The sequence below is a fragment of the Penaeus vannamei genome, chromosome 21 (genome assembly GCF_042767895.1).
Source record: "Penaeus vannamei isolate JL-2024 chromosome 21, ASM4276789v1, whole genome shotgun sequence".
In the NCBI taxonomy this organism is placed as follows: Eukaryota; Metazoa; Arthropoda; class Malacostraca; order Decapoda; family Penaeidae; genus Penaeus; species Penaeus vannamei.
Window position 1 is genome coordinate 13273655 of NC_091569.1, and position 27500 is coordinate 13301154.

Sequence of the window (27500 nt, forward strand, 5' to 3'; positions counted from 1 at the left end):
AATTCGCCGGCCGCCCGATGCAGTGCGCCCGGTCTCGTGTTTCGGGCGGCGGGGGGGGGGGGGAGAAGTGTGTTTGCGGACGCCCTCTTTTCCCCTCTAACTTCGGGGTCTCATTAGCTATGCAAATACGAATAAGCAAGATTACGCTGTTGACGATGGCGCGAAATGACTAATTGATTAAGACTAAAGTGAACCGACCAGGGGAGGGGGGGAGGGGGGGAGGAGAAGGGACCCGCAAATAGGTCCCTCTCATCCCCCCTCAAAGAAAGGAATAAAGGAAATGGATGGAAACGGTGGATAAAGATAGTAAGAAAAAAAATGGGCGGAAAGATGGAAACGATGGATAAATAAATAAATAAATAAATGGGTGGAATGATGAAAACGATGGATAAAGAAAGAAAAAGAATGGTCGGATAGATGGAAACGATGGATAAAGAAAGAAAGAAAATGGGCGGAAAGACGAAACGATGGATGATTTTCTGCCACATGGGCGCCGGCCGTAGCAGCTCCTCCGGGCAGGAACAGATGCACCAAGCGACTACAATGAAGGAGGGACTTGAAAGAAAAAAGGGAGGGTAAAAAAGTCCCAAAACTTCTCCCAAGATTGAAGGAGCCGGTGAAAGAAGGTCGGGCGTGGGAAGGGGGGGGGGGGAGGGAAGACATTATTGTCGACATTGGTCGATGATTTAGACAAGTCGATGCTCGGTTCCGTGATTAACTTGTGATTTCAGCTCTGATTGGATTAAGAGAGAGAGGGAGAGGACAGAGAGAGAGAGAGAGGGAAGGTGAGGGAGATAATAAAAGAAGAAAAAATATCCTCGGTGACTACAGATTGCCTTTAAAGTGCCACCGTATTCATCTCTTGATTAGTTGGCCTTCACTCTTTACCGATTGGTTAATATGGCCGCATGGTCGTACCTGATTCGCTAACAGCACTCGCGTGCCATTGGCTGAGCGTCCACCTGCTCGAATGTTATTGGCTCAAAGTTCTCCCGCGCGAATCAGTGATTTGGAAGGCGGCTTATGATTGGTTCAGAGTTCTCCTGTGCGTATAAATGATTTAGAAGACGGCTTTTGATTGGTTCAAAGTTCTTTTGTGTGTATGATTTAGAAGCCGGTTTCTGATTGGTTCAAGGTTTTCCTATGCGTATAAATGATTTAGAAGGCGGCTTATGATTGGTTCAAAGTTCTATGCGAATAAATGATTAAGAAGGCGGCTTCTGATTGGTCCATAGTTCTCCTATGCGAATAAATGATTTGGAAGGCGACTTCTGATTGGTCCAAAGTTCTCCCGCGCGAATAAGTGATTTCGAGGGCTTCTGATTGGCTCAGAGCGCGTGTCCCGTGACCCGTGTCTTAGTGAATGGAAGGTGCATTAGGAGAGGGCTAATTCCCAGGATGAAAGTGATTTTACTCTCTTCACTTCCTGCAAAAGAACCTTTGTGCTATTGTAACTTTGCAAATTTCGGTGGTTCGCTCAATATTATTTTGATTATTTTTTCGAACGTCTGTCGTTCGGTCGTGACGGATGTGTGATATTTACTTAGGTATGTGAATGAAACTTGCCAAAGTTGCAGGAATAACGATAATTTTACTAATGATAAATAATACAAATCATAATAGTGGACATTATGTAACTGTTTATATAGATGATATCAGACTCGCAGAAATAATGATAACTTTGGTAACGATAAATAAAACAGATGGTATAAGAAAATATGTCACTACTTATATTGATAATATCAGTAATACCAGCATTAAAAAAGGATTTTATTTCCTTTTGGCTTTAGTTGACATACAACAAAACGTACCTCTTTTTAGTGTGCGGATATTTGTATTCATTCTGATAGACAATTAGCTTGATTACAGCTGGCAGCTCCGGCATCAGGATGGAGATCGCGACTGAATGTAAAGTTCAGCCTCGGCTTTGCGAGTGTGTGTATTGGGATGTGTGTGTAAGGGGGGGTTGGGGGGTTGGTCTCTTCTCTCTCTCTCTCTCTCTCTCTCTCTCTCTCTCTCTCTCTCTCTCTCTCTCTCTCTCTCTCTCTCTCTCTCTCTCTCTCTCTCTCCTCTCTCTCTCACACTCACACACACACACACACACACGCACACGCACACGCACACGCACACGCACACGCACACGCACACGCACACACACACACACACACACACACATACACACACACACACACTCACACACACACACACTCACACACACACACACGCACGCACGCACGCACACGCACACACACACACACACACACACACACACACACACACACACACACACACACACACACACACACACACGAGATGGCCGTCTGTATTTCCCTCCAAATACATGAATGAGAAAAACAGGAAACCGAAAGTTCAGAGGAATTATATTTCAAAGCCATACAAGTAGAGCGAAAATATATAGGCCTATGTTGAAGCATTCCAAGCCATATAAGTAATGCGAAAATATATAGGCCTATGTTGAAGCATTCCAAGCCATATAAGTAATGCGAAAATATATAGGCCTATGTTGAAGCATTCCAAGCCATATAAGTAATGCGAAAATATATAGGCCTATGTTGAGCATATGTGGTGGGAGTGGTGACCTCGAAATGATAATGATAATGATAATGATGAAGAATACAGTTGACGCTACAGGATTGGATGAACATGATAAAGACAATAATGAAAAATGAAAAAAGGTCTTCAAAGGGTATTATAAAAAAAGCGAAAGAGAAAAGAAAAGATGGCTTGATTAATCAGAGCATCAAACGGACATTATGTGCTCACACAAGCACACGTACACGCACATACAGAGACTTATTCATGCATACACACACGCTTTTACTGACGCTTACACGTACAGAAACTTACGCATACATACACACGCGTACGTACACTTACACATGCATACAAACACGCACGTTCACTTACACATGCATACAAACACGCACGTTCACTTACACATGCACGCACGCACGCACGCACACGCACCTACGCACGCACGCACGCGCACCTACGCACGCACGCACGCACGCACGCACAGACAATTATCCACATTACCTTTCAACGCCAAAGAAACAAAACAAAAGAAATAAACTAACAAGAACTCAAATCTGATTAGGAACACACCCTGAAAACATGACAAGGCAAGATTATCAAACATATAAACAGACACAAGGAAACGCTAAGAGGAGAAGAGGAAGAGGAAGAGGAGGAGAAAGAGGAAAAAGAAAATAGAGAAATATGGAGAAAAAAAAGAAAAAGGGAAAAGAAAAGGGAGAAAAAGAAGAGGAAGAGGAAGAAGAAGAAGAAGTAAGGCAGAGAAACGCAAGAGAAGAGTTGATGAGCACAAGGGGAAGACAAGGAAATGAAAATGGGGAGAATTAAGTGACAAATCCTCTTAAGGAATTCTCCCGTCGACGGCCCAGGGCGCTGCTGGCGGGGCTCAGCCTCCGCGGCGCCAACGCACCAGCCCTCCTCTTCTTCCTCTTCCTTTTCGTTTTCCTCCTTTTCTTCCTCTTCTTTCTCTTGCTCTTCCTCTTCTTTCTCCTCTTTCTCTTGCTCTTCCTCTTCTATCTCATTGCCGTTCTCTTCCTTTTCTTCCTCTTTGTCGTTTTCTTCCTTTTCTTCCTCTTGCTCTTTTTGTTCTTTCTTTTTTCTCTTTATCTTCTTCCTCTTATTCTTTCTCTTCCTCTTTTTTATCTTTCAATTCTTTCTCATCCTCTTCTTCGCGTTCTTCTGCATCGGATTCGTATATTCTTCTTTGTATTTGTATTCATCTTCTTCTTTTCCTTTGTCTTCTTCTTCTTCTACTGTTTCCTTTTCTCTTCATCGTCTTCACTTCATCATCACCATCTACTTTTTCTTCTTCCTCTCTTTGTGTACTTATTATTATTATTATTCATTTTCTCCTCCTCCCTCCCTCCCTCCCCACCTACTCCTCCTCCTCCTCCTCCTCCTCCTCCTCCTCCTCCTCCTCCTCCTCCTCCTCCTCCTCCTCTTCATTCTCCTCCTCCTCCCCCTCCCCCTATCCTCCTCCTCCTCCCTGTAAATCTTGTAATCTTTTTGTGTTTTTGTTTTTATTCTTGTAGAAACATAAACAAAGGATAAGGAGATAATGTTGAGGTTAAGACGGGATTATCGGTGAATTATGGAGAAAACTTTTTATTTCTTCTTTTTTTTCTTTTCTTTTGTATTGGGAGGGAGTGAAGGGAGGAAAGGGGGGGTGATTTTAATTCGTCGACGGTTGCCATTGTCGAATTCTAAGGCCGGGGGAGAGGAGGTCAATACGAATCGGATTTCGTTGTTGTTGCTACGACAGTTGAGTCCGTAGTGTGGCGTCTTTCTTTCTTACTCTCTTTCCCGGTCGCTCGTTCGCTCATTCATTCATTCATTCATTCATGCATTCATTCATTCAGCCTCTTAGTTTACTTACTTACTTGACTTATTCACTTTACTCACACGGCTTTAATAATTTTTCTCTCTCTCCCTTCTTCCTATCCTCTCCCTCTCCCTCCCTCCTATCCTCTCCCTCTCCCTCTCTCCTATCCTCTCCCTCTCCCTCCCTCTTTCCTGCTCTCATTCCCTTCCTTCTTTCCCTCCTTCCTCTCCTTTCTCCCTCCCCCCCCTCCTTCCTTCCTTCCTGTTCTCCATCCCTCCCTCTCTCCTTCCTCTCCTTTCTCCCCCTCCCCCTCCCTCCCTCCCTCCTTCCTGTTCTCCTTCCCTTCCTCCCTCCCTCCCTCCCTCCCTTCCTCCCTCCCTCCTTCCCTCCCTCCCTCCCTCCCTCCCTCCCTCCCATCCGCTCCCAACCCCCAGTTACCGAATGCAATCACCAATTCGAAACACAATTGAAGTGAATTAAACAGACAAAGTGCATCCTGAAAATGGTTATGTCAAGTGAAAACAAATATTTTTTTAAAGCGATTTTTTCCCCTCTTGCTCGTGTTATCCCCCCCCAACACCCCCCTACCCCCACCCTGTAACATTTGCCATATAAGGGTGCTTATTGTCGTTACAGTATAACAGGATGGGGACTTTTTTTTTTTTTTTTTTTTTATCTAATTTCGAAATGGCCGGGGCGATGAGATGGGCGGTCTCGCGCTCTGTCGCATATGCTTGTTTCTCTTTTCTTTTTTGTCTCTTTTTTTCTGTTTCTTTCTGTCTTTCTCTCTGGCTCTGTGTCTTTGTCTGTTTTTCTATCTCTATCTCTCTCTCTCTCTCTCTCTCTCTTTCTCTCTCTTTCTCTCTCTCTCTCTCTCTCTCTCTCTCTCTCTCTCTCTCTCTCTCTCTCTCTCTCTCTCTCTCTCTCTCTCTCTCTCTCTCTCTTCAATTTCTCTGTCCCTCCCTCTCCCCCTATTTTCCCTCCCTTTTCCTTCCCTTTTCCCATTTTTCTGTCCCACTCTCTCTCCCTCTCTCTTTTGCCTCCCTCTTCCCTCCCTTTTCCCCCTCCCTCCCTCTTCTCCCCCCACCCTCCTTTCTTTTTCCATCCTTCCCCTCTTCCCCCCCTCCCCCCACCTTCCCACCCTCGCCCTCCCTCCTCCTCCCCATTCCCTTAGCGTCTCCCCTAATCAGATAATAATCCCGGCGGGCCCCGCTTTCCCCAGGAGACGAGGAGGTAGACCGGTTCCAGGGGATGCAACATTTAATTGATAGTGCAACTTTGCAAGAACACTCCACGAGAAGGAATGACCCTGGTGGAGTTTGTTGATAACCCTAGAGTTTCATGCTAATTATCCTGCGGGAATTAGATACGTGTGTTTGGAGGGGGGGGGGAGGATGGGGAGGGGAAGGGAGAAAGGGGGAGGAGGGGAGTTGGGTGATTATTATCGAGTGGTGTTAGGTGTTTTGTTTAGTTTGTTGGAGGGAGGGAGGGAGGGAGGGCGGGTGGGTGGGTATGCGGGTAGGGAGGGAGGGAGGGCGGGTGGGTGGGTATGCGGGTAGGGAGGGAGGGATATAGGTCAGTAAAGTCAAAATACGTTGTCTCGAAAAAATACTAATTATTGTTATGATTATTTTTATCATTTATTATTATTAATATTATTATTATTATTATTGTTATTTTTGTTGTTGTTATTATTATTATGCACAGAGTCCGAGCACCGTCTTGTTTGCTCAGTGAGTTTTCGAAGCGATGTGTTTTGTTTGGATTTGCAGCTTGATTTGCATCAAAGGTAAACAAGATTAATATCAACATGTGATCGTTAGCATCAGTTTATTTAATCGACGTGATTGCATCTAAAGATTTCACTTCGAAAAAGAAGGGGTGGAGCTGGAAATGCATTTAAAGCCGTTATTTCCATCATTTTGTGGGGGATTTTGTTCAAAGGCTTTGTAGTTTATTATTTATTGACATGAAAGGGATTCGGAATACTTGTTAAGGCAAGGATGAACTTGTAATCAAATGCGTTAGGTATGAAAGCATATTAGATATTGATATTGACGGTCGGGACGAGTGAGAAGCGCGGGAGAAATTAGAAATGGATAGACGTGGTGTTTGATACGAGATAAGCTACCTGGAAAAGCACTGCCATTGGATTGTAAAAGGCTTTGGGAAGTAATGAAAGACACACAGTACAAGCGGACGTTTATGAAAGCTAATTCTCATCTTTCTTTCTCTCTCTCTTTATTTAGGATTGACGCCGTTCACCGTGTACGAGTTCCAAGTCCTGGCCGTGAACAAGATCGGACGCGGCCCTCCGTCGAAGCCCGTGACGGTGAGCACGGGAGAAACAGGTGAGACCCCGCGTTCGCTTTCGTGGCTTTGGCCTCGGCTTCCTTGGCCTTGGCTTCGTCTAGCTTCATAGCCTCCTTTCATTTCCTTGCCTTGCCTTGCGTTCGTCTGTGCGCATTCATTATGTTATCTTTGTACATAATGATTCAATGTTTGTAGAGTAATTTGAGCATTCTAACTTAGGCATGTTTGATTTTAACTTTATTATTGTTATTTGTTTGTGCAATTTATTAATCCTTTGCTTGTGAGGCTTCCCTTTTTATTGTATGTAGATTTGTGTGTTTGTGAGTCTTTTCCTACTTGTGTGTTGCGTGTTCAACGGGTGAATGATTGTGCAATCTGGAGGTTCATTAAAGGGTTTAAGATGAAAGATGCAAGCTCTAAGAAGTGGACAGAAGGCACTTAAGACATAAGCAGTTGCTTTGCCTTTTCTTCGGAGTTGATAGCTCCCTCCTTCTTTGTCTGTTTCTGTGTCTGTTTGACTGCCGTTCATTCTTTCGTTATTTCTCTCTCTCTCTCTCTCTCTCTCTCTCTCTCTCTCTCTCTCTCTCTCTCTCTCTCTCTCTCTCTCTCTCTCTCTCTCTCTCTCTCTCTCTCTCTCTCTCTCTCTCTCTCTCTCTCTCTCTCTCTCTCTCTCTCTCTCTCTCTCTTTCTCTCTCTTTCTCTCTCTCTCTCTCTCTCTCTCTCTCTCTCTCTCTCTCTCTCTCTCTCTCTCTCTCTCTCTCTCTCTCTCTCTCTCTCTCTCTCTCTCTCTCTCTCTCTCTCTCTCTCTCTCTCTCTCTCTCTTTCTCTCGCCCTACTCTGTCCTTCATCTCCCTCTTTCCCTCTCTCCCTCTCCTCTCTCATCTTTTCTCCACCCTCTCCTTACCATCCGCCATTCTCCTCCTCCTTCCCTTTTCCCTCTTTCCTCCTCCTTCCTCTACGTCTTCCCTCCACCCCCTCCCTTTTAAAGCAGCATTCGTTTCATTCCGACCCACCTTCCTCCCCCCTCCCCCCGCCCACCATCCCATCCCCATCCACCCACTGCCCATCCCCATCCACCCCACCCCCCGTCCGCCCATCCCCGCCCATCCCCCAGCCACCCCCCGCCCATCCCCAGCCACCCCCCGTCCGCCCATCCCCAGCCACCCCCCCGCCCATCCCCAGCCACCCCCCGTCCGCCCATCCCCGCCCATCCCCAGCCACCCCCGCCCATCCCACCCCGCCCATCCCCAGCCACCCACCGTCCGCCCATCCCCGCCCATCCCCAGCCACCCCCACGCCCATCCCCAGCCACCCCCCGTCCGCCCGTCCCCGCCCATCCTCGACCCGGCGCAGTTTTTTGTTTGGCCTCGCATTTTTTGGCGCCCGCGGACCAAGTTTGTGTTGTTGATTAGTTGGCCGATGACCCGCCCGCCCTCCGCCCGCGATGTCTTCGTCTCCTCCTTCTCCTTCTACTCCTTCGTTTTTTTTTCGTCCTCTTCGTCTTCTCCATCATTTTTCGTCCTTTCATCTTCATCTTCTTGATCTCCTTCTTTATCTTCGTCTTCATCTTCTTCGTCTTCTTCATCTCCTTCCTTATCTCCGTCTTCATCTCCTTTATCCTTGTCTTCTTCATCTTCGTCTTCATCTCCTTTATCCTTGTCTACTTCATCTTCGTCTTCATCTCCTTCTTTATCGTCGTCTTCCTCTCTTTTTTTTATCTTCGTCTTGATCTTCTTCATCTTCGTCTTCTTCATCTCCTTCGTCTCCGTCCTATACTTTTTGCCGTTCACCTTCTCCCTCTTCGCTATTCCCTTCTGCCGTCCCCTTTTTCCTCTGTTTTTCTTTATCTCTTGCTCCTTTATCATCATAGTGATATTGGTTTGATAATGATAAAAGTATCTATGATGATAATTATCTCTCTATCATCATTGTTATTATCATCATTACTATTATTAGTAATATTATCATTATCACTACTACTGTTATTGATATCATTATTACTACTATTATTTTTATTGTCACTTCTACTACTACCGCTTTCATCATTATTCTATTATCATTTCATAAAAATTGCTACTCTTCTTCGTTATTCTGCTTCTTCACCTCCACCTTCATTCCATTTCTCCTTCGTGAACCTTCCTTTATCTAAATCCTTCTCAGTTCCATCGCCCCTTTCCCTCTCCTCATGCTCTTCCAACTTTATCCTCCTGTTCCTCTCCTCTTTTTTCCGTTCTCTCCGCACTTTTGTATATCCCTTCCTTCTCATTTTCTTTGTGTTTCCTCTTTGTCCTTTTTTTCTCCCTTCTCTCCTTTTCCTTTTCCTTTCTCCTCCTCCCCTCGGTTCTTTTTCCCTTTCCCTCTCCCTCTTCCCTCTTCATCCTTATTATCTCTCTTGGTCTTCCTACGTCCCGCTCCCAGCCTTCTCTCTTTATCCCCCTCTTTCATTTTCCGCCTTTCCTTCCCCTCTTTTCCCCTCCTCCTCTCGGTCATTTTTCCCTTTCCCTCTCCCCCTTTTCCTTCTTCCTTATTATCTCTCTTGGTCTTCCTACTCCCTCCTCCCATCCTTCTCTCTTTCTCCCTCTCTTCCATTTTCCGTCTCTCCTTCCCTTCTTTTTCCCCTCGTCTGATGACTCGAGGCGTGTGTACATTAATGACGATGTTCGGTGTACATGTGTGCGGGTTTTTCCTTTCATCATGTTACAGTGAGCTGATGAGTGTATATGTGGTTACAAGTTTGTGTTCTCTGTTAATGTTTGTGTATTATGTATGTGTGTGCGTGCGTGTGTATTTGTCCGTGTGTGTGTGTGTTTGTCCGTGTGTGTGTGTTTGTGCGTTTAAGGGTGTGTCTGTGTCTGTGTATTAATGTACACGTAGGTTTTCGTTTTCCCTCCCTCCCTCCTTCCTTCCTTCCCCTCCCATGCACCAGCAGGAAGGAGAAGGGGGGGGGGGTCCAGGCTACCAGGCGGGCGGTTCCATGACATGTACTCGATACTAAGTGCGTTTCCGGCGTCGGTGAGCTGAAGCGGGTCGCGAAAAAGTGGTTTACCGCCCACGCGAAATTGCATTGTTGTTCGGAGTACGAGGGAATAATCCGTACGTTTGATGCGGGGCCACACGTCGAGCTCGGCCGAAAATACAGAAATATGCATGTATTGAACTGCGGCGTTCACAGTCTGGCGAGCTGGCGAAATTCGCAATTTGTTAATTATGTAGGTCATTGAACACGCAGATACGTTGCTCGTTATCTGCTTGTCCTTGTCTACTCTTCGGTTCTCCCTTCTCCTGCTCCTGCTCTTCTCTCTCTCTCTTGTATCTTTCGTCTTTTCTCTCTCTCTCTCTTGTATCTTTCGTCTTTTCTCTCTCTCTCTCTCTCTCTCTCTCTCTCTCTCTCTCTCTCTCTCTCTCTCTCTCTCTCTCTCTCTCTCTCTCTCTCTCTCTCTCTCTCTCTCTCTCTCCCCTTCTTCTTCTCTTCTTCTTCTTCTTCCTTCTTCTTCTTCTTCTTTTTCTTCTTCTTTTTCTTCTTCCTTCTTCTTCTTCTTCTTCTTCTTCTTCTTCTTCTTCTTATTCTTCTTCTTCTCCTCCTCCTCCTCCTCCTCCTCCTCCTCCTCCTCCTCCTCGTCCTCCTCCTCCTTCTCATGTCTCTTTGTCTCCCTCCCTCAATAGTGGGATCGAGAGGTGAGGAAGAGAAGAAGGAGAAGGAGAAGGAGAAGGAGAAGAAGAAGGAGGAGGAGGGCAGAGGACTGAGAGAGGGGGATCGAGGGCAGAAGATCCGAGAGGAGGATCGAGGAGGCCAGGGACGTCAGGAGGCGCTGCGGGACCTTTGGGGAGAAAGTTCGTCCGAGATAACTCCTATTTTCTTCGACCCTTTTTTTTAAATCTCTTTTTTTCTCTTTTCTTTTAATCCCTCGAGGCCGCCATCAATAACCCATCAGCGATAAGGGATCTGCGCGGCTTTTGCCTCCCGCGGTCTCCACCTTTTCGTTTCTCACGCCCTCCGCCCTCCCCGACCTCCCGTGGCCTCTTAAGTGGTCCTAGGTCCCCCCGCGCCCCTCACGACTCCTACCCTCTTTTCGGTCTTTGGCTCTCCCTCGTCCTTCTCTTTTCGGCCTTTCTTTATATTTTTCATTGCCTTTTTTTCTTTTCTTTCTCTCTCTATTCTTCTTTCTCTTTCTTGTTCTTTCTCTCTCTCACTCTCTCTCTCTCTCTCACTCTCTTACTCTCTTTACTCTCTCTCTCTCTCTCTCTCTCTCTCTTACTCTCTCTCTCTCTCTCTCTCTCTCTCTCTCTCTCTCTCTCTCTCTCTCTCTCTCTCTCTCTCTCTCTCTCTCTCTCTCTCTCTCTCTCTCTCTGTCTGTCTTCCATTCACTCTCTCTCTCTCTCTCTCTCTCTCTCTCTCTCTCTCTCTCTCTCTCTCTCTCTCTCTCTCTCTCTCTCTCTCTCTCTCTCTCTCTCTCTCTCTCTCTCGCGTATTGACTCCCATCATCCCATTCTATCCAAACCATTGTTTCTTGCACAGATCTTGTTTTTTTTATTTCCTATTTCCTATTGTCTTTCATGTTCACATATCCTTCTCCTTCTCTCCGCCTCCTTTTCTTCCCCTCTTCCCTACCCTTCAGCACTTTTCTTTTTCCTTTTTTCGCTTTTTTTTCGCATTCCCAGATTCGGTAGATTAAATTACATTAGGTCTACGGCAGTGCGTTGGGTGTCAGGTGTCAAAGGTCGTTATGTCCCGAGGATCACCCGGTGTCGTGTGTCACTTGCAGAAATTATCAGTGTCACATCGGGAATGTCTTCTGCATATAATTAGATACCGTTTTTTTTAACGTTTTTTTGGGCGTTTTTTAGAAAAGCTGTCACACGGGCGCGGGGAATATTTCGAGGTAATAGCGCGCGGCGACTCGACTTGCTCGCTCTTGTTGTTGTTGTTTTGGGCGGTATCCGTCAGATCACGGGAGTATTTCGATTTTGTTTTTCACATATCGTTTTTATTATTGTTGTTTTACTACTACTACTACTACTATTATTATTATTATTATTATTATTATTATTATTATTATTATTATTGTTGTTGTTGTTATTGTCATTATTATTATTATTATTATTATATCCCATCAGATGACCGGAGTATTTTGATGATAGTTTTCACTCTTATTGTTTATTTTATTTATTTCTTATCGATTAGGCGATACTCGTCAGATAACAGAAGTATCTTAATGGTATTTTTCACTCTTCTACGTTATTTTCGAAATTGCGCGCGAATGTCTGAGCGAGCGATAATTGCGCTGTGAGGCAGTTTGATAGTAATGGCTGTAATGACATTTCAAATAGTAATGTTTGATATTAACGATTATAAGAGCGAGAACGTAATTCTGTCATTGGTAGTGATGTACATGGAAAAAGCATCAAATTCTAATTATATATGTTTTATTGACTTGTTCCGTAACGGTTATTAACGGTCATCCATCAAGTTTGAATAACTTAGCTGTTTGAAACGAGCCAGTGAGATGCCTAAGTAGATTTGAACCGACCAATGAGCATCGAGCTTGATGGATTCAAATTGTGTTAACGGATTTCTTGCTTTGGGCGGATGACCATTGCGTTTTTACGGGCGGTTGTCAGAAGCCGGATGGTGGATGCGATGTTTAAACATTAATAGATGAAGCGGGAGGAAGAGAATCGATCTATTGAAGTACTAATGAATTTATTTATTTTTATTTTTTTCTTATTATTTATTTATTTATTTATTTGCGATATCTGATTTCCCAGAGAAGGAAATGAATCCGTCCGTTACTTGATAATTTTTCTTTTTAATGGTTAGGTACGACTATATATATATATATATATATATATATATATATATATATATATATATACACATAAACTTGTGTGTATATATATGCATATGTATACATTTATACATATATACAGACACAGTTGTGCCTGAGCGTGTTTGGGTGTGTCTTTGTATTTTTGTCTGTGCTTCTGTGTTGTCTCTTTGTGTGTCTTTTATTTATGTGTCCCTCTACATCTAAAGAAATAAGAGGCAATATTAGTTTTCCACGTGTGTTGCATATGTTCCTTTCGCGTCGTCTCTCTATCTGTGTAGTGTTTCTTAAGTGTTGCTTTACAATATCTCTCGTTGCTTCATGTGTTTTTCTGTCAATAGTTTTGCGTGTATGTGTGTGTGTGTAGTTTTGTGTTTTTGTGTTTGTGTTTGTATATATGTGTGTGTTTAATGTCCTTTTTCCATTCGTGTGGAATTGTCTTTTGGAATTATTTTCGTTATTTCATCTTTGTGTACATAGATGTCTCTGTCTTCCAAACGGCTGTGTAGTATTGTATCTCAGTCTGTCCGTCTTCTTTTCTGTCTCTGCCTGTGTCTATCTGACTTCCTTTCTGCCTTTCTGTCTATCTGCATTCCTCTCTGTCTGTTTGTGTGTATTCCTTTCAGCCTTTCTCTCTATCTCTCCTCTCTGCCTTTCTTTCTGTCTGTCAACCTGCCTTATGGTCTGTCTGTTTTTCTGTCTGACTTTCTCTCTTGCCTTTTTCTCATTCATTTCCCTTTTGTGCATTTCTTTATGCCTTTCTCTGTCTGTCTGTAAATCGGTCTCATTTTCTGCCTCTCAGTCTCTCTCTTTTTTTCCGCCTCTCTGGCTGTCTGTCTTTCTGTCTCTCTCTTCCTTTCAGCCTTTCTGTCTGTCTGTCGGTTTTCTGCAAGTAAGTGCCTCTCAGTCTCTCTGTCTCTCTCTGTCTGTCTCTCTCTCTCTCTCTCTCTCTCTCTCTCTCTCTCTCTCTCTCTCTCTCTCTCTCTCTCTCTCTCTCTCTCTCTCTCTCTCTCTCTCTCTCTCTCTCTCTCTCTCCCCCTCCCTCCCTCCCCTCCCTCCTCCTCCCCTCTTCTCCTCTCCCTCCTTCCCTCTTCCCCCCCCCTCTCTCTCTCGCTCTCCCTCTCTCTTTTACTTTCAGCCTTTCTGTCTGTGTCTGTCTATATGTCTGTTTTCTGAGGGAGAGTAAGGGCCCATTAGTCCCCTGTTGTGCCGTGATCGCCCGCGTTCCAGACCTCAGAATGACACCTCTTGCCTCGTTTGCTTCTTGCTTCTTCGTTCACTCTCCTCGCTCCTTGCCTCTTATTTCTCCGTTCACTCTCCTCGTTTCTTGCCTCTTCTCCGTTCACTCTCCTCGTTTCTTGCCTCTTCTCCGTTCACTCTCCTCGCTTCTTGCGCCTTATTTCTCTATTCATTCTCCTCGCTTCTTGTCTCTTGTCTCTCTTGCTCTTTAAATACGCTCTCTTCTCCTCTTGGTATTTATTCCTTGGATCGCTTCCATTTGCTCTGGTCTCTTTTCTCTTCGTATTTTCATCAACTCTTTCGTTCATTGTTTTTTTACTTCTTGTTTCTGACACTGTGGCTTTCCTCTCTCTCTCTCTCTCTCTCTCTCTCTCTCTCTCTCTCTCTCTCTCTCTCTCTCTCTCTCTCTCTCTCTCTCTCTCTCTCTTTCTCTCCTCTCTCTCCTCTCCCCCTCTTTTTTCCCTCCCTCTCTCTCTCCTTCTCTCTTTCTTTCTCACTCTCTCCCTCCCTCTTCCTCCCTCCCCCTCTCTCTCTTTCCCCTTTTTGTATCTCCTTTCTCTTTTTTCTCCTTCCCCATTCGTACCTCCTATATTTATCGCCTGTCCATCTTCCCACAGCCTTTTTTTGACCTCCGCACGTGTGACTGTTTGTGTGTCTTTGTTGATTTTTTATTCTTTTTCTTGCTGTGTCCTTGTAGCGAGTGTAATTTGCATGAACTGACTTGATTCTCTCTTGATGTATGATTAATAATACCCAATCCCCCTTCAAAAAAATTAGATGTGTTTGTCATGTGTTTAAAAAAAGTTGTGCTAACATCTAAAAAAGAGAACAAAAAAGAAAAAGAAAAAGAGAATGAAAAAAGTGAGAGAGACAAAAAAAATATATGTGAGCTTCAAAGAGCTGCAAACTTGTTAAAAATGTTGTGTTTGATCAACTATGATGAAAGTTTCTATTAAACCATCTCAGCTCTTCTTCATCTCAGTTTTGTATTTTAACTCATATGTTGTTGTTTTTTTCTTCCTAGGTCTTAACATTTTATGATTACTGACTTTTCTCTGATTTGTCTTCGTAAATGACTTGAACAGGTTGGACAAGCTCTGAGGGTTTCCCTTCGATCACTATGGCTGTTAATATTTTTTTATGATTATAATCGTAATCATTATCTGGATTATGATTATGACTGCTATTAATGTAATTTGGATTATTATGTTTATCTTATTCATGTTACCATTATTATAATTATTACGATCATGATTATCGTTATTGATTGAGGCTCTAAAACGTTCAGCTGTCAAAGCCTCTCCCGAGGTGATTCCAAGCCGGGAGGCCGCTGGACGCCGAAGCGAGCCCTCAGCCTGTCCCCTGGTCTGAGCCAGCCCGTGTTCTAGGACTCGGCCGCCTGGTCTGCGACCCGGGGCCTAGTTTCTAGCAGTGCACTAGGCATTCTCGCAGACTCCTAGTTACTAGCTGGCCCCTCGCGCTGTGCAGGGGCCTACTACAGCTGTTCGCGTCGTTGTTTTAACGTTACTAATCCGTCTCTCTTTTCCACCCCATGTTCGCCTCCCACAGTCAACGGTGGAAACTCAAGTAAGTTCTGTTGTTCTCCGCCCTCGCCGCACCTCTCTCCCTTCTTAGCCTGGGGTCTGTCTGCGGATGCACTCGCGCCCGTGCGCACCTACACGCACGCGGACGCAAACGCACTTGCATATGCATTTACGTATGCGCGCACACACACACACACACACACACACACACACACACACACACACACACACACACACACACACACACACACACACACACACACACACACACACACACACACACACACACACGCACACACACACACTAACGCGGCACTTTATAACACCCCCTCCTACCTAGGCAAATGCCCAGAACACACTAACCTTCTGAGCAGCTGGACCCTTCCTGTCTCAAGGAAGAGTCCCGGATGTGGAGGACTTCACTCTGAGGTCCGACGGCTGAGCTTGACACACTAAGGGCCATAACTCTGGTTTAAGGGCACGTTTTAGGGTCGCCCTTAGATAGGGAGCAAACCCTAATCCCTAATCCCCCTGTTTAAGCTCGGGGCACCTTCACCCTATGAGTGTGTCACCCTGCTGGACACACACAGGCGCACACACACGCACACACGCGCACACAGACCCCCGGATTGTGTTTTGTCCTTGTAGTGATTTTTATTTAACCTTTTTTTGTTTCTTTATTTTTTTTCTCGTGTGTTTATCTGTTTGTGTTTTTGTGTGTGTTTGGCGCACTTAAAAATGGTTAAGGTTTTTTTTTTTACAAAGCACATTTAGTGGTATGGGAAGGTAAGTCCTGGGAATCTGCACACTAAAACACTGCAAGAAGGGTAGGTGGACTTTGCACTCTGTAAATACTCTCCATTTTTTCCAGTTTTTAATGCTGTGTGATTTATATTTGTATCTTTTTTTTTTAGATTTTAGATTATAGATTTCAGCTTTATTAACAATCTTTTTTTTTGTTTGTACATACGTTGAGAGTGTATATTTTCTTTTGTTTTTGACTGATTTTTGCCCCTTTTTTCTCCAATATGCCACGATGCTTTTGTTTGAAGTGTGACAAAAAAGTGTGATCTTAAAACATCGACATCGCCGCCATTGAGTTGATGACGGTGGGTTGGGGGAGACCCCCTCCTGCCCACCACAACCCCAGTCCCGTCATCTCCCACCAACCCACCTCCTCCCTACCCCTACCTGCCAGCCCACCTTCCCCACCCTTACCCCTAACCGGCAACCCATCCGCCCCTAACCTATCACCCACCAACCCACCTCCTCCCCCTACCCCTTCTCTCCAACCCACCTCCCCTATCTTCCCTATCCCTACCCGCCCCCAACCTATCACCCACCAACCCACCCCCTCCCCCTACCCCATCCCACCCGCCCCCAACCTATAACCCACCAACCCACCTCCCCCCTACTCCATCCCCCCCGCCCCCCCCCCTATCACCCACCAACCCCCCTCCCCCGACCCCATCCCGCCAACCCACCCGCCCCCAACCTATTACCCCCCAACCCACCCCGTCCTGGTATATTGGCCCGAAAAGTATTTTGTACTTAATAAATGGCTTGCACTTTTCAATATAGAGCGGGCAGTAACGTCTCCTTGGAAAGAGGGGCGGGCGGGAAGGGATTGTGAGTTGTGAGGGGGGGTCGGATAGGGCTAGGGGAAGGGGAGGGATTTCGATGAGGAAAGGAAGTGAGGGTGAAGTTTCCACGATGGAGGAAGGGATTCGGTGGAAAGTGTTCGTCGTTCAGGGGGGATTAACACCCCAATCTCCCCCCCTCCCCTTCTCCCCACTCTTGTTCCTCCCCCTCCCCCTCCTCCGCCCCTTCCTACTCCCACACTCCCTCCCCACCCTGCATGAAAGGGAGAAGAGATGGGGGGGAGAGGAGGAAGGGAGGGAGGAGAGAGAAGGCAGGAAGGAGAGAGGGGAAAGGAAGAAGAGAGAGGGAAAGAGGGAGAGAGAGAAGGAAAGAGAGAGAGTGGGAAAGAGGGAGAGAGAGAGAGGGAAAGAGGGAGAGAGAGAGAGGGGAAAGAGGGAGAGAGAGAGAGAGAGAGGAAAGAGGAGAGAGAGTGGGAAAAGAGCAGAGAGAGTAGAGAGAGAGGTAAAGAGAGGAGAGAAGAGAGAGGGAAAGAGGAGAGGAGAGGGGGGAGAAAGAGGGAGAGAGAGAGAGAGGGGAAAGAGGGAGAGAGAGAGAGGGGGGAAAGAGGGAGAGAGAGAGAGAGAGTAGGAAGAGAAAGGAGAGAGATGAGAAAACGTTGGAAGGAAGAGCAGGAGGGAGGAGGACAAGAAACGTTTCATTATTGACAGCTTTCCATCGGCGAGGGAGATTTCAGAGCATCGCCAAGCTTGAAAGAAAATATAAGGAGGAGGAAGTAAAAAAAGAAAAAAGAAAAAAAGAAAAGAAAAATAGAAACTAAAAACTTGAAAAAGAGGCATACATACATAATGAATGACATCAGAATACACAGAGAGTAAAGAGAACAGGGAAAAACGCACGCAAAAACGTTTTATATAAAGACAGCGACAGCAAATGTACTGGTACACGAGCACTGCCTTTCACTCTTACGCACACGAGCCGGAGGAAATGGGTGTGGGCGTGGGCGGTGCGCGGTGGTGGTAATGGGATGACAGTGTGGGCGGAGGGAAAGCGATGAAGATGAAGCGTGGGGCGGGAGGATGAGGGCGTGTGTCTTTGTGTCACCTCGATATATATGAATATATATATATATATATATATATATATATATATATATATATATGTATATATATATATATATGTATATGTATATGCATATGCATATGTATATATGTATATGTATATGTATATACATATATATATATATGTATATATGTATATGTATATGTATATGTATATGTATATGTATATGTATATATATATATATATATATATATATATATATATATACATATTTTTCTTATATATATATATATATATATATATTCTAGATATATATGAATATATATATATATATATATATATATATATATATATATATATGTATATATATATATATATATGTATATGTATATATATGTATGTATGTATATATATATATATATATTTTTCTTTCTTTCTTTCTTTCTTTCTTTTACTCATGTAGCAGTGGCTCAAGAATAATTAAAAGGAAATTATTTTTATTTAAGGAATAATTCGATATTGCGAAATGAAATCCAATTGTTTCATTTGGCCGTTAGAGGAAAAGGAAATCAGCATATTTGAATGGCGGCAGTTCAGATCACCCGTTTATGATTAAGAAAAAAATGAGGATAATGCATAATCACCCGCTTCAGTCGCAGAAAAATATACGGATTAAACACATTTTAATTTTTCGTTTCTCAGATGAGCAATTCTGCGTTGATATGCACTTTTGCTGAATTAGATTTATGCATTTATTAAACAATTTGTAAAATATTGTATTCTGTTTGTATCCCCCCCACCTTTTTATTCCTGCAGATGTACATTTATTTATTCTTTCTTTTGTTTTTCCTTCCATACGTATTTCCTCCCTTCTCGTGTCCTCATCGCCTTTTTTTTCCCTCTACCCACCTTTATTTCCTTTCTACTCTCTCTCTCTCTCTCTTTCTCTCTCTCTCTCTATCTCTCTCTCTCTCTCTCGTTCTCTCTCTACTCTCTCTCTCGCTCAGTCTCTCTCTCTCTCCCCCTCTCTCCCCCCCATTCTCTCTCTCTCTCGCCCTCTCTCTCTCTCTCTCTCTCTCAACTCTCTCTCTCTCTCTCTCTCTCTCTCTCTCTCTCTCTCCCTCTCCTCTCTCTCTCTCTCTCTCTCTCTCTCTCTCTCTCTCTCTCTCTCTCTCTCTCTCTCTCCCTCTCCCTCTCCCTCTCCCTCTCCCTCTCTCTCTCTCTCTCTCTCTCTCTCTCTCTCTCTCTCTCTCTCTCTCTCTCTCTCTCTCTCTCCTCCTCTCTCCCACTCTACCGCTCTCTCTCTCTCTCTCTCTCCCACTCTCCTTCCCTCTTCCTTCCTATGCTCTTTCTCTTACCTCTTTCCCCCTTCCTCACGTTTCCCTCCTCCTTCTTCCCTCCTCCTCATCCGTCAAGTCTTCTTTCTTCCCTTCCTTCTCTCTCTTTCACCTCTCCCTCTCCTCCTTTCTTTCACCCCCTGCTCCTCCTCCTTTTCTTTCACTTCCCTCCCTCCCCCTCCCTCCCCTCCCCCCTTCCTTCCTTCCTTCCTTCCTTCCCTCCTTCCCTCCTTCCCTTCCCCTCCTCTTCCCCCTCCACCCCCTCCCCCCTCCCCCCCCTCCACCCCGAGACCACCTCCTGTCTTAGATTCCTTATATTAAATAACAACAACCCGGGCCGCTTAAAGGTAGACGGCGGGAGGGACGGCTACCCCGGGGTTAAAATTCAGTGTTTCGTGTTTTCCTTTAATTTTCCGCGACCGGCTCGAGAGGCTGAGAGAGGTGTGTTTGTCCCCCGCGTTGGATCTTACAAGATGATGAGACGGCGGCGAAGGAGATGGGGGAAGGGATGGGAAGGAAGGAAGGGGGAAAAGGGGAAAAGGGGGAAAGGGAAAGGACGAGTGGGAGGGTGGGTAAGGATGAGAGGGAGGGAGAAAATGAGGAGTGAGTTGGAGGAGTAGGGGGACAGGTGAGTTAGAGGGAGAGGGGTGAGGGTGGGAGTGAGGTAGGGAGAGGGGGAAAGAGTGAGTAGGAGGGTAACTGGGAGAGAGGAGTAGAGGAAGGGGAAGGTAGGCAGGATAGATGAAAATGGTTAAAGAGGTGGAGGAAGGGAAGAAAGGGGAGGGAGGAATGGGTGGAGGAGAATTGGAAAGGATAAGGAGGATACTCAAGTGTGTGGAGAGAAGGAAGGGGTTGACAGGAATGGAGAGTAAGAGGTGTAGGGAGAGGAGTGGAGGAGAGGTGGGGGGAGGATGAAAGAGGGGAGAGGAAGTTGAGGAAGAAGGGGAGAAGAAGAAGAAGAAAAAATTAGAAGAATTGAAACAGATAGAGGGAGGGTGAGATGAGAGGAAGAGTAAAGTTGAGGCAGTAGAGAGAGGAAGTTGAGAGAAGGAAGAAGGATGGAGAAGAACAGAAAGAAGAGGAGACAAGAAGAGATGAGATGAGAGGGATACAAGATGGGTGTATGGGGTGATGGAGAGGAGAGGGAAAGGGAGAGACTGAGAGAAGAGGAGAATGGAGGATAAAGGTGCAGAGGAATGAATGTAGAGAAAGATAACAAGAAAGCAGGAGATAAGAAGGGAGGAAAGAAGGCCAGAGGAAAAGGAAAGAGAATAGAGGAGAATAGGAGATTTGCGAAGATGGTAAGAGAAGGGAGACGAGGAAAATATCTTAGCGCCGTATTTAAAGGGGGGGAGGTGATGAGAAGGAGGGATAGGGGGAGAAGCACAGTTATTGTCTCTCTTTTTTTCTTCTTCTTTTTACCAACTATTTTCCTTGCTGTTTTTTGCCGTATGACTTTTTTTTAAGAGTTTTATTATTTGGGCGTGTTGGGGGTGGGGGGTGGGGGGTGGGGGCGAGTATTACGGCCGTTGGTTGTGTTATTGTTGTCGTAGGTTTTTGTTTGTTTGAAATTAATTTTTTGTTTGTTTTTTAGTTTTGTTGTTGTTGCTCTCGTCAGCGTGACCATTTTAGTTATTGGTAACCTTGCTCCTTATATCATTATTGCATTATATATTATATGGTATTATTATAAATATGATAATGATATTGCAGATGATGATCATTCATGGGCATCATTAGTTATTGTTATTGTTATCATCATCATCATCATCATCAGTATCACTGTCATAATCGTTATCATCATCATCATCATCATAACTATTATTTTTTTTTATCATTATTATTATTATTATTATCATTATCATTCTAAATATGACTCTATTTGCTAATTATAATTTTCGATTGTTCCTGCCATTCCTATTTTTGGCGAAGGTTCCTCCTCCGAAGGGTCTTCCCGGTCGGAGTTCCTGGAAAATTTCCCTGAATGGCGTCGCTCTTCTGCCGTTATCCAGAAATTTCCCGCTAGTGGCTTTGTCCGCACCCTCAATAGCGGCTTTATTTGGGCCTTTTATAAACTCCTTATAACCGGCGGTTCCCTTGTCTGGCGTCGGGGAGTTACTCTCTCGCTCGCTCTCGATCTTGCTTGATCTTTCTCGATCTTTATCTCTCTCTCTCTCTGGCTGTCTCTCGCTCGCTCGCTCGCTCTCTCTCTCTCCTTCCCTCTCTGTCTCTTCTCTCTCTCTCTCTCTCTCCCTCCCTCTCTGTCTCTTCTCTCTCTCTCTCTCTCTCTCTCTCTCTCTCTCTCTCTCTCTCTCTCTCTCTCTCTCTCTCTTTCTCTATCTCTCTCTCTGTCTTTTTCCCTCTCCTCCTCTCTGTCTCTCTCTCTCTCTCTCTCACTCTCTCTCTCACTCTCACTCTCACTCTCTCTCTCTCTCTCTCTCTCTCTCTCTCTCTCTCTCTCTCTCTCTCTCTCTGTCTGTATCTCTCTCTCTCTCTCTCTCTCTCTCTCTCTCTCTCTCTCTCTCTCTCTCTCTCTCTCTCTCTCTCTCTCTCTCTCTCTCTCTCTCTCTCTCTCTCGAACACACACTTTGTTTACCTTCCTGTCGCCCATTTCTCGCCTCTCATTTTATTTCCTTTTCTCGCCCATTTCGCTTCATATTCCAGCCAGGGCTATCCCACGCCTACAGCATCTTCCTCCCCCTCTCCTTCCCCTCGCTCCCTTCACATAGCCCTCTCTCCCCTCTTCCCCTCTGGGTCCCTTTGCTCTCTTCCCCCTCCTCCTCTGTCCCTTTCCCCCACTTCTTTCTCCCCCTTCTCTTCTTCCCCGTTCCCCCACTTCCTCTCTCTCCCCTTCTCTTCTTCCACTCTTTCCCTCTCCCCCACTCCCCCTTCTCCTCTTCCCATCCCCTCTTCCCTCTCCCCCACTTCCCCCCTTTCCCCTCCCCCACTTCCCCTCTTCCCTATTTCCCTCTCCCCCACTTCCCTCTTCCCTATTTCCCTCTCCCCCACTTCCCCTCTTTCCCTCTCCCCCCACTTCCCCTCTTTCCCTCTCTCCCACTTCCCTCTTCCCCTATTTCCCTCTCCCCACTCCCTTTCCATCTTCCCCCTATTTCCCTCTCCCCACTTCCCTCTTTCCCTCTCCCCCATTTCCCATCTTTCCCTCCCTACCCCCCCTCCTCCAATCCCCTCTTCCCTCTCCCCACTTCCCTCTTTCCCTCTCCCCACTTCCCTCTTCCCCTCTCCCCCACTTCCCTTCCCTCTCCCCAATTTCCCCTCTTCCCCTATTTCCTCTCCCCCACTTCCCCCTTTCCATCTTCCCTATTTCCTCTCCCCCACTTCCCCTCTTTCCCTCTCCCCCATTTCCCATCTTTCCCTCTCCCCACTACCCCTCTCCTCCCATCCCCTCTTCCCCTCTCCCCCACTTCCCTCTTCCCTCCCTTCCTCTTCCGTTCTTCCCTGTGGGCCCCTTACTCCCTCATCCATAGTTATCTTCCGTCGCCCCAGAGGCATCTCTCCCCAAGTCATAGTCACCTCAATTTCGTAGGCCACCTTTACATTTACCGACCTCTCCTCTCTTCCTCTCTCTCTCCCTCTCTTCCTCTCTCTCTGTCCCTCTCTTCCTCTCTCTCTCTCCCTCTCTTCCTCTCTCCCTCCCTCTCTTCTCTCCTCTCTCCTCTTCCTCTCTCTTCCCTCCCTCCCTCTCTTCCTCTCTCTCTCCCCTCCCTCTCTCCCTCTCTCTCCCTCTCTTCCTCTCTCTCTCCCTCTTTTGCTCTCTCTCTCTCCCTCCCTTCTGCTTCGACCCTCCTATTTATTCTCTGTCTTCTCCTACTGGTCTCCCTTTCTTTCTTTTTCTTCTTTATCATCTTCTTGCTCTTCCTCCTTCTGCTACTCCTTATCATTTCCCTTTTTTCCGTCTTTTCCTTCTCCATCTCCTCCTCCTTATCCATCTCTATCTCCTTCAACTCCTCCTGATTCTCCTCCTCCTCCTTCTTCTTCTTCTTTTCCTCCTCCTCCTTGTTTTTCTCTTCCTCCTCCTCCTTCTTCTTCTTTTTCTTCTCCTCCTGATTCTAGAGTAGTAGGTATAAGGAATAGATAAAATAGGGATAGATAGGTTGGTAGTTGGGTACGTAAGTAGGTTGGTAGGTACTTACGAACGTACTTACGAAAGGGGTAGGTAGATAGAATTGGAACAGATGGGTAAGTAAGTAGGTAGGTAGACGAGTTGGTAAGTAGGCGAGTAGGCAGAATGGTAGGCAAGCTAGTTGGTAGGCAAGCGAGTAAGTAAGTAGGCGAGTAGGAAGACAGGCATGCGAGTAGGAAGGTAGGTAGGCAAGCGAGTAGGTAGGTAGGCAAGCGAGTAGGTAGGAAGGTAGGCGAGTTGGTAGGTAGGCAAGCGAGTAGGTAGATGGGCAAGCGGGTAGGTAGGTAGGCAAGCGAGTAGGAAGGTAGGCAGGCACGCGAGTAGGTAGATGGGCAAGCGGGTAGGTAGGTAGGCAAGCGAGTCGGTAGATGGGCAAGCGGGTAGGTAGGCAGGCAAGCGAGTAGGAAGGTAGGCAGGTAGGAGAGTAGGTAGGTAGGCAAGCGAGTAGGTAGGAAGGTAGGCGAGTAGGCAGGCAGGCAGGCAGGCTGGCGGTGTCAAGACCGCCTTGGCTCCCCGCTTCACATGCCTATTATTTATGCAAGAGGTGAACCTTTGTGCATAATTCACCCGCGATAGTCGTTGTGCCCGCGCTTATCTCGTCATTTCTCTTCTATTCCTCCGCATCTCCGTCTCGCTTTTGTTTCGAGTGTCTGTGTTCTTTTGAGTTTTTTTTTGTTTTTGATTTTGTTTTTGGGCTATGTTTATTTTTTATTTATGTGTGTATTTATTTATTTTTGAAAGGGCGATACGTAAAGACTTTTTTTTTTGGAAAGGGCGAGACATAAAGACTATGAAAAAGATAAAGTGATGGGCGTGCGTTTTTTTTTCTTTCTTTCTTTCTTTTCTTTCTATTTCTTTTATCGCTGGTTGCTTTGGTAAAGTGTTTAGGTGTGTTTTCCTATTGGTGTTTCGTTTTTTAGATATATATATATTTTTTATTTTTTTTTATTATTATTATTTATTTTATTTTTTTTTTTTTGGGGGGATGTTTATGTGTCATACTTGTTGTTTCCGTGTCTAGAATTTCCTTTGTATCTTTTGCTTGCTCTTGCTCCCCTATTTTTTCCTTCTTCCCTCTTTATTTCTCTCATTTTTTTCTTCTGCCAATGCTTTCTTTTTTTTTGCTCTATGAATCCCACGCTTATATTCGGCTCTCTCTCTCTCTCTCTGTCTCTCTCTCTCTCTCTCTCTCTCTCTCTCTCTCTCTCTCTCTCTCTCCCTCTCTCTCTCTCTCTCTCTCTCTCTCTCTCTCTCTCTCTCTCTCTCTCTCTCTCTCTCTCTCTCTCCTCTCCCTCTCCCTCTCCCTTCTCTCCTCTCCCTCTCCTCTCCCTCTCCCTCCCTCTCCCTCTCCCTCTCTCCCTCTCTCTCTCTCTCTCTCTCTCTCTCTCTCTCTCTCTCTCTCTCTCTCTCTCTCTCTCTTCTCTTTCTCTCTTTCTCTCTCTCTCTCTCTCTCTCTCTCTCTCTCTCTCTCTCTCTCTCTCTCTCTCTCTCTCTCTCTCTCTCTCCCTCCCTCCCTCCCTCCCTCCCTCCCTCCCTCCCTCCCTCTCTCTCTCTCTCTCTCTCTCTCTCTCTCTCTCTCTCTCTCTCTCTCTCTCTCTCTCTCTCTCTCTCTCTCTCTCTCACTCTTTCTCTCTCACTCTTTCCTCTCTCTCTCTCTCTCTCTCTCTCTCTCTCTCTCTCTCTCTCTCTCTCTCTCTCTCTCTCTCTCTCTCTTCTCTCCCTCCTCCCTCCCTCCCTCCCTCCCTCCCTCTCCTGTGTTCTGTTTCTTTTTCCCTTACTCTTTATTATAGTTATTACTTTTTTATTTTTGTCATTGGCCCAGTGCTCTTTATTTTATTTTATTTTTTTCTCAGGGGAAGGAGGGAGGGAGGAAGGGAGGAGAGTGAGGAAGGAAGGAAAAAAGGGAGGGAGGGAAGAAGGAAGAAGGGACGGAAGGAAAAAAAGGAAGGAAGGGAGAGGATTAGAAAGGGAGGAAGGGAGAGGAGGAGAAAGGAAAGGAGTGAGTGCTGGAAGAAAGGAAGGAGAGAGTAAGTGAAGGAGAGAGGGAGGGAAGGGAGAAAAGGAGGGATATCTCTCTCCAAGATGGGTTGAAAGTTTATTTTGCAATTGCTCGGCCAACGCGACGGCAAAGGAAAAGGGACATAGGGAAGTGAAGAAAAGGAAAAAAAGAACAAAAAAGAAAAAGGAAAGGGACATAAGGAAGTGACGAAAAGAACAAAAAAAAAGAAAGAAAGAAAGGAAAAGGCCATAAGGAAGTGACGAAAAAAACAAAAAAAAGAAAAAAGAAAAAGGAAAGGGACATAAGGAAATGACGAAAAAGGAAAAAAAGAACAGGGAACGAAGGGCGAAAGGTTGATAACGCGAGGAGATGGGAGGACGCCGTTAAAGCAAGTGCCTTGTTGCATAGTGAATTGTCTGTTGCATGCAGGATTAAGCGTTTCGTGGAGATGAGCCGGATCGGAATTCCATGGCTTTCGCTTCTCATCCTTGGCTTTGGCTGTCTGTCTGTCTCTGTGTCTGTCTTGGTGTGTCTGTCGAAAGAGAGAGATCTTTCGGTCTCTCTCTCGGTTTTTCTCTCTCTCTCGGTTTTTCTCTCTCTCTCGGTTTCTCTCTCTCTCTCGGTTTCTCTCTCTCTCTCTCTCTCTCTCTCTCTCTCTCTCTCTCTCTCTCTCTCTCTCTCTCTCTCTCTCTCTCTCTCTCTCTCTCACTCTCTCTCTCTCTCTCTCTCTCTCTCTCTCTCTCTCTCTCTCTCTCTCTCTCTCTCTCTCTCTCTCTCTCTCTCTCTCTCACACACACACACACACACACACACACACACACACACACACACACACACACACACACACACACACACACACACACACACACACACACACACACACACACACACACACCACACACACCACACACACCACACACACCACACACACCACACACACCACACATCCCCACCCCTACCTCCACACACACCACCAACCTACCCACCGCAATACCGCGTGATTCGCACAAACAACAACAAAAACAAAGTACACGTTACACATAAACAAATGCAAAATTACAATGAATAATTCTGGTGGAGAATTGTAATGAATTGCCATATATTTAGCGTTATTTACATTTTTTTTTTGGTCCTATACAGCGGCGGAGGGGAATTTTATATTACATTTTGAGAGGACAGGAATGCGTGCAGCGGGGGGAAAAAATTACGTGTTGGGTGGTGTAGTTTTGCGAGTCTGCTTCCCTTTCCCCTTTTTTTTATCCTCTTCCACTTCGCCTTCTACCCCTTCTTTCTCGTGCGTTCTTCCTCTTTCTTCCCTCTCCTCTGCTTTCTTTTTTTCTCTTCTTTCTCCTCTCCTTTCTCTTCCTCTTTCCCTCACTCTCCTTTCACTTTCTTTTCTTCCACTTCGCCTTCTATCCCTTCTTTCTCATACCTCCTTCCTCTTTCTCCCCTCTCCTCTCCCTTTTCTTTTTCTCTCTCTTCTTCCCCTTCTCCTTTCTCTTCCACTTCTTCCTCTTCTCTTCCCTTTCCTTTTCTCTTCCTCTTCCCTCCCTTCTCTCTTCCTTTCCCCCCCCCTCTCCTTTTTTCCCTTTCTCTTTCCCCCCTCCCCTTCGCCTTCCCACCTTCTCTTAATCCCCTTCCTCTCCCCCCTCTCTCCTACCCCCCTTCCCACCTCTCCTTCTTTCTCTCCCCTCTCCCTCCTTTCCCCCACTTCCTCCCCCCCTCTCTCCTCCTTCCCCACTTCCCCTCTCACTCCCCTTCCTCTTTTCTTCCCCACTTGATCTGTGTATCTGTTTGTCTGTTTATTTGTTTATCGCCTCTCTTTCTCAACTCTTTTTCCTCTTTTCTCTTTCTCTTCTTCTTTCTCACTTTCTTCTCTTTCTCTTCTCCTTCTTTCTTTCTTTCTCTTCTCCTTCTTTCTCTCTTTCTCTCTGTTTCTATCTTTCTCTATTTCTCTATTTCTCTATTTCTCTATTTCTCTATTTCTCTCTCTCTCTCTCTCTCTCTCTCTCTCTCTCTCTCTCTCTCTCTCTCTCTCTCTCTCTCTCTCTCACACACACACA

At 45.6% G+C, this 27500-nt stretch overlaps 1 protein-coding gene across 1 annotated transcript in view; it reads left to right on the top strand.

Annotated features, from left to right (window-relative positions):
* Lar (tyrosine-protein phosphatase Lar) overlaps nucleotides 1–27500 on the top strand; it is a gene marked incomplete in the record, with an annotated part of 1013982 nt that overhangs the window by 888210 nt on the left and 98272 nt on the right. Inside the window, 2 exon segments of the mRNA XM_070135894.1 lie at nucleotides 6628–6729; nucleotides 15325–15342. Of these exon segments, the coding sequence (XP_069991995.1) occupies nucleotides 6628–6729; nucleotides 15325–15342 (120 nt within the window).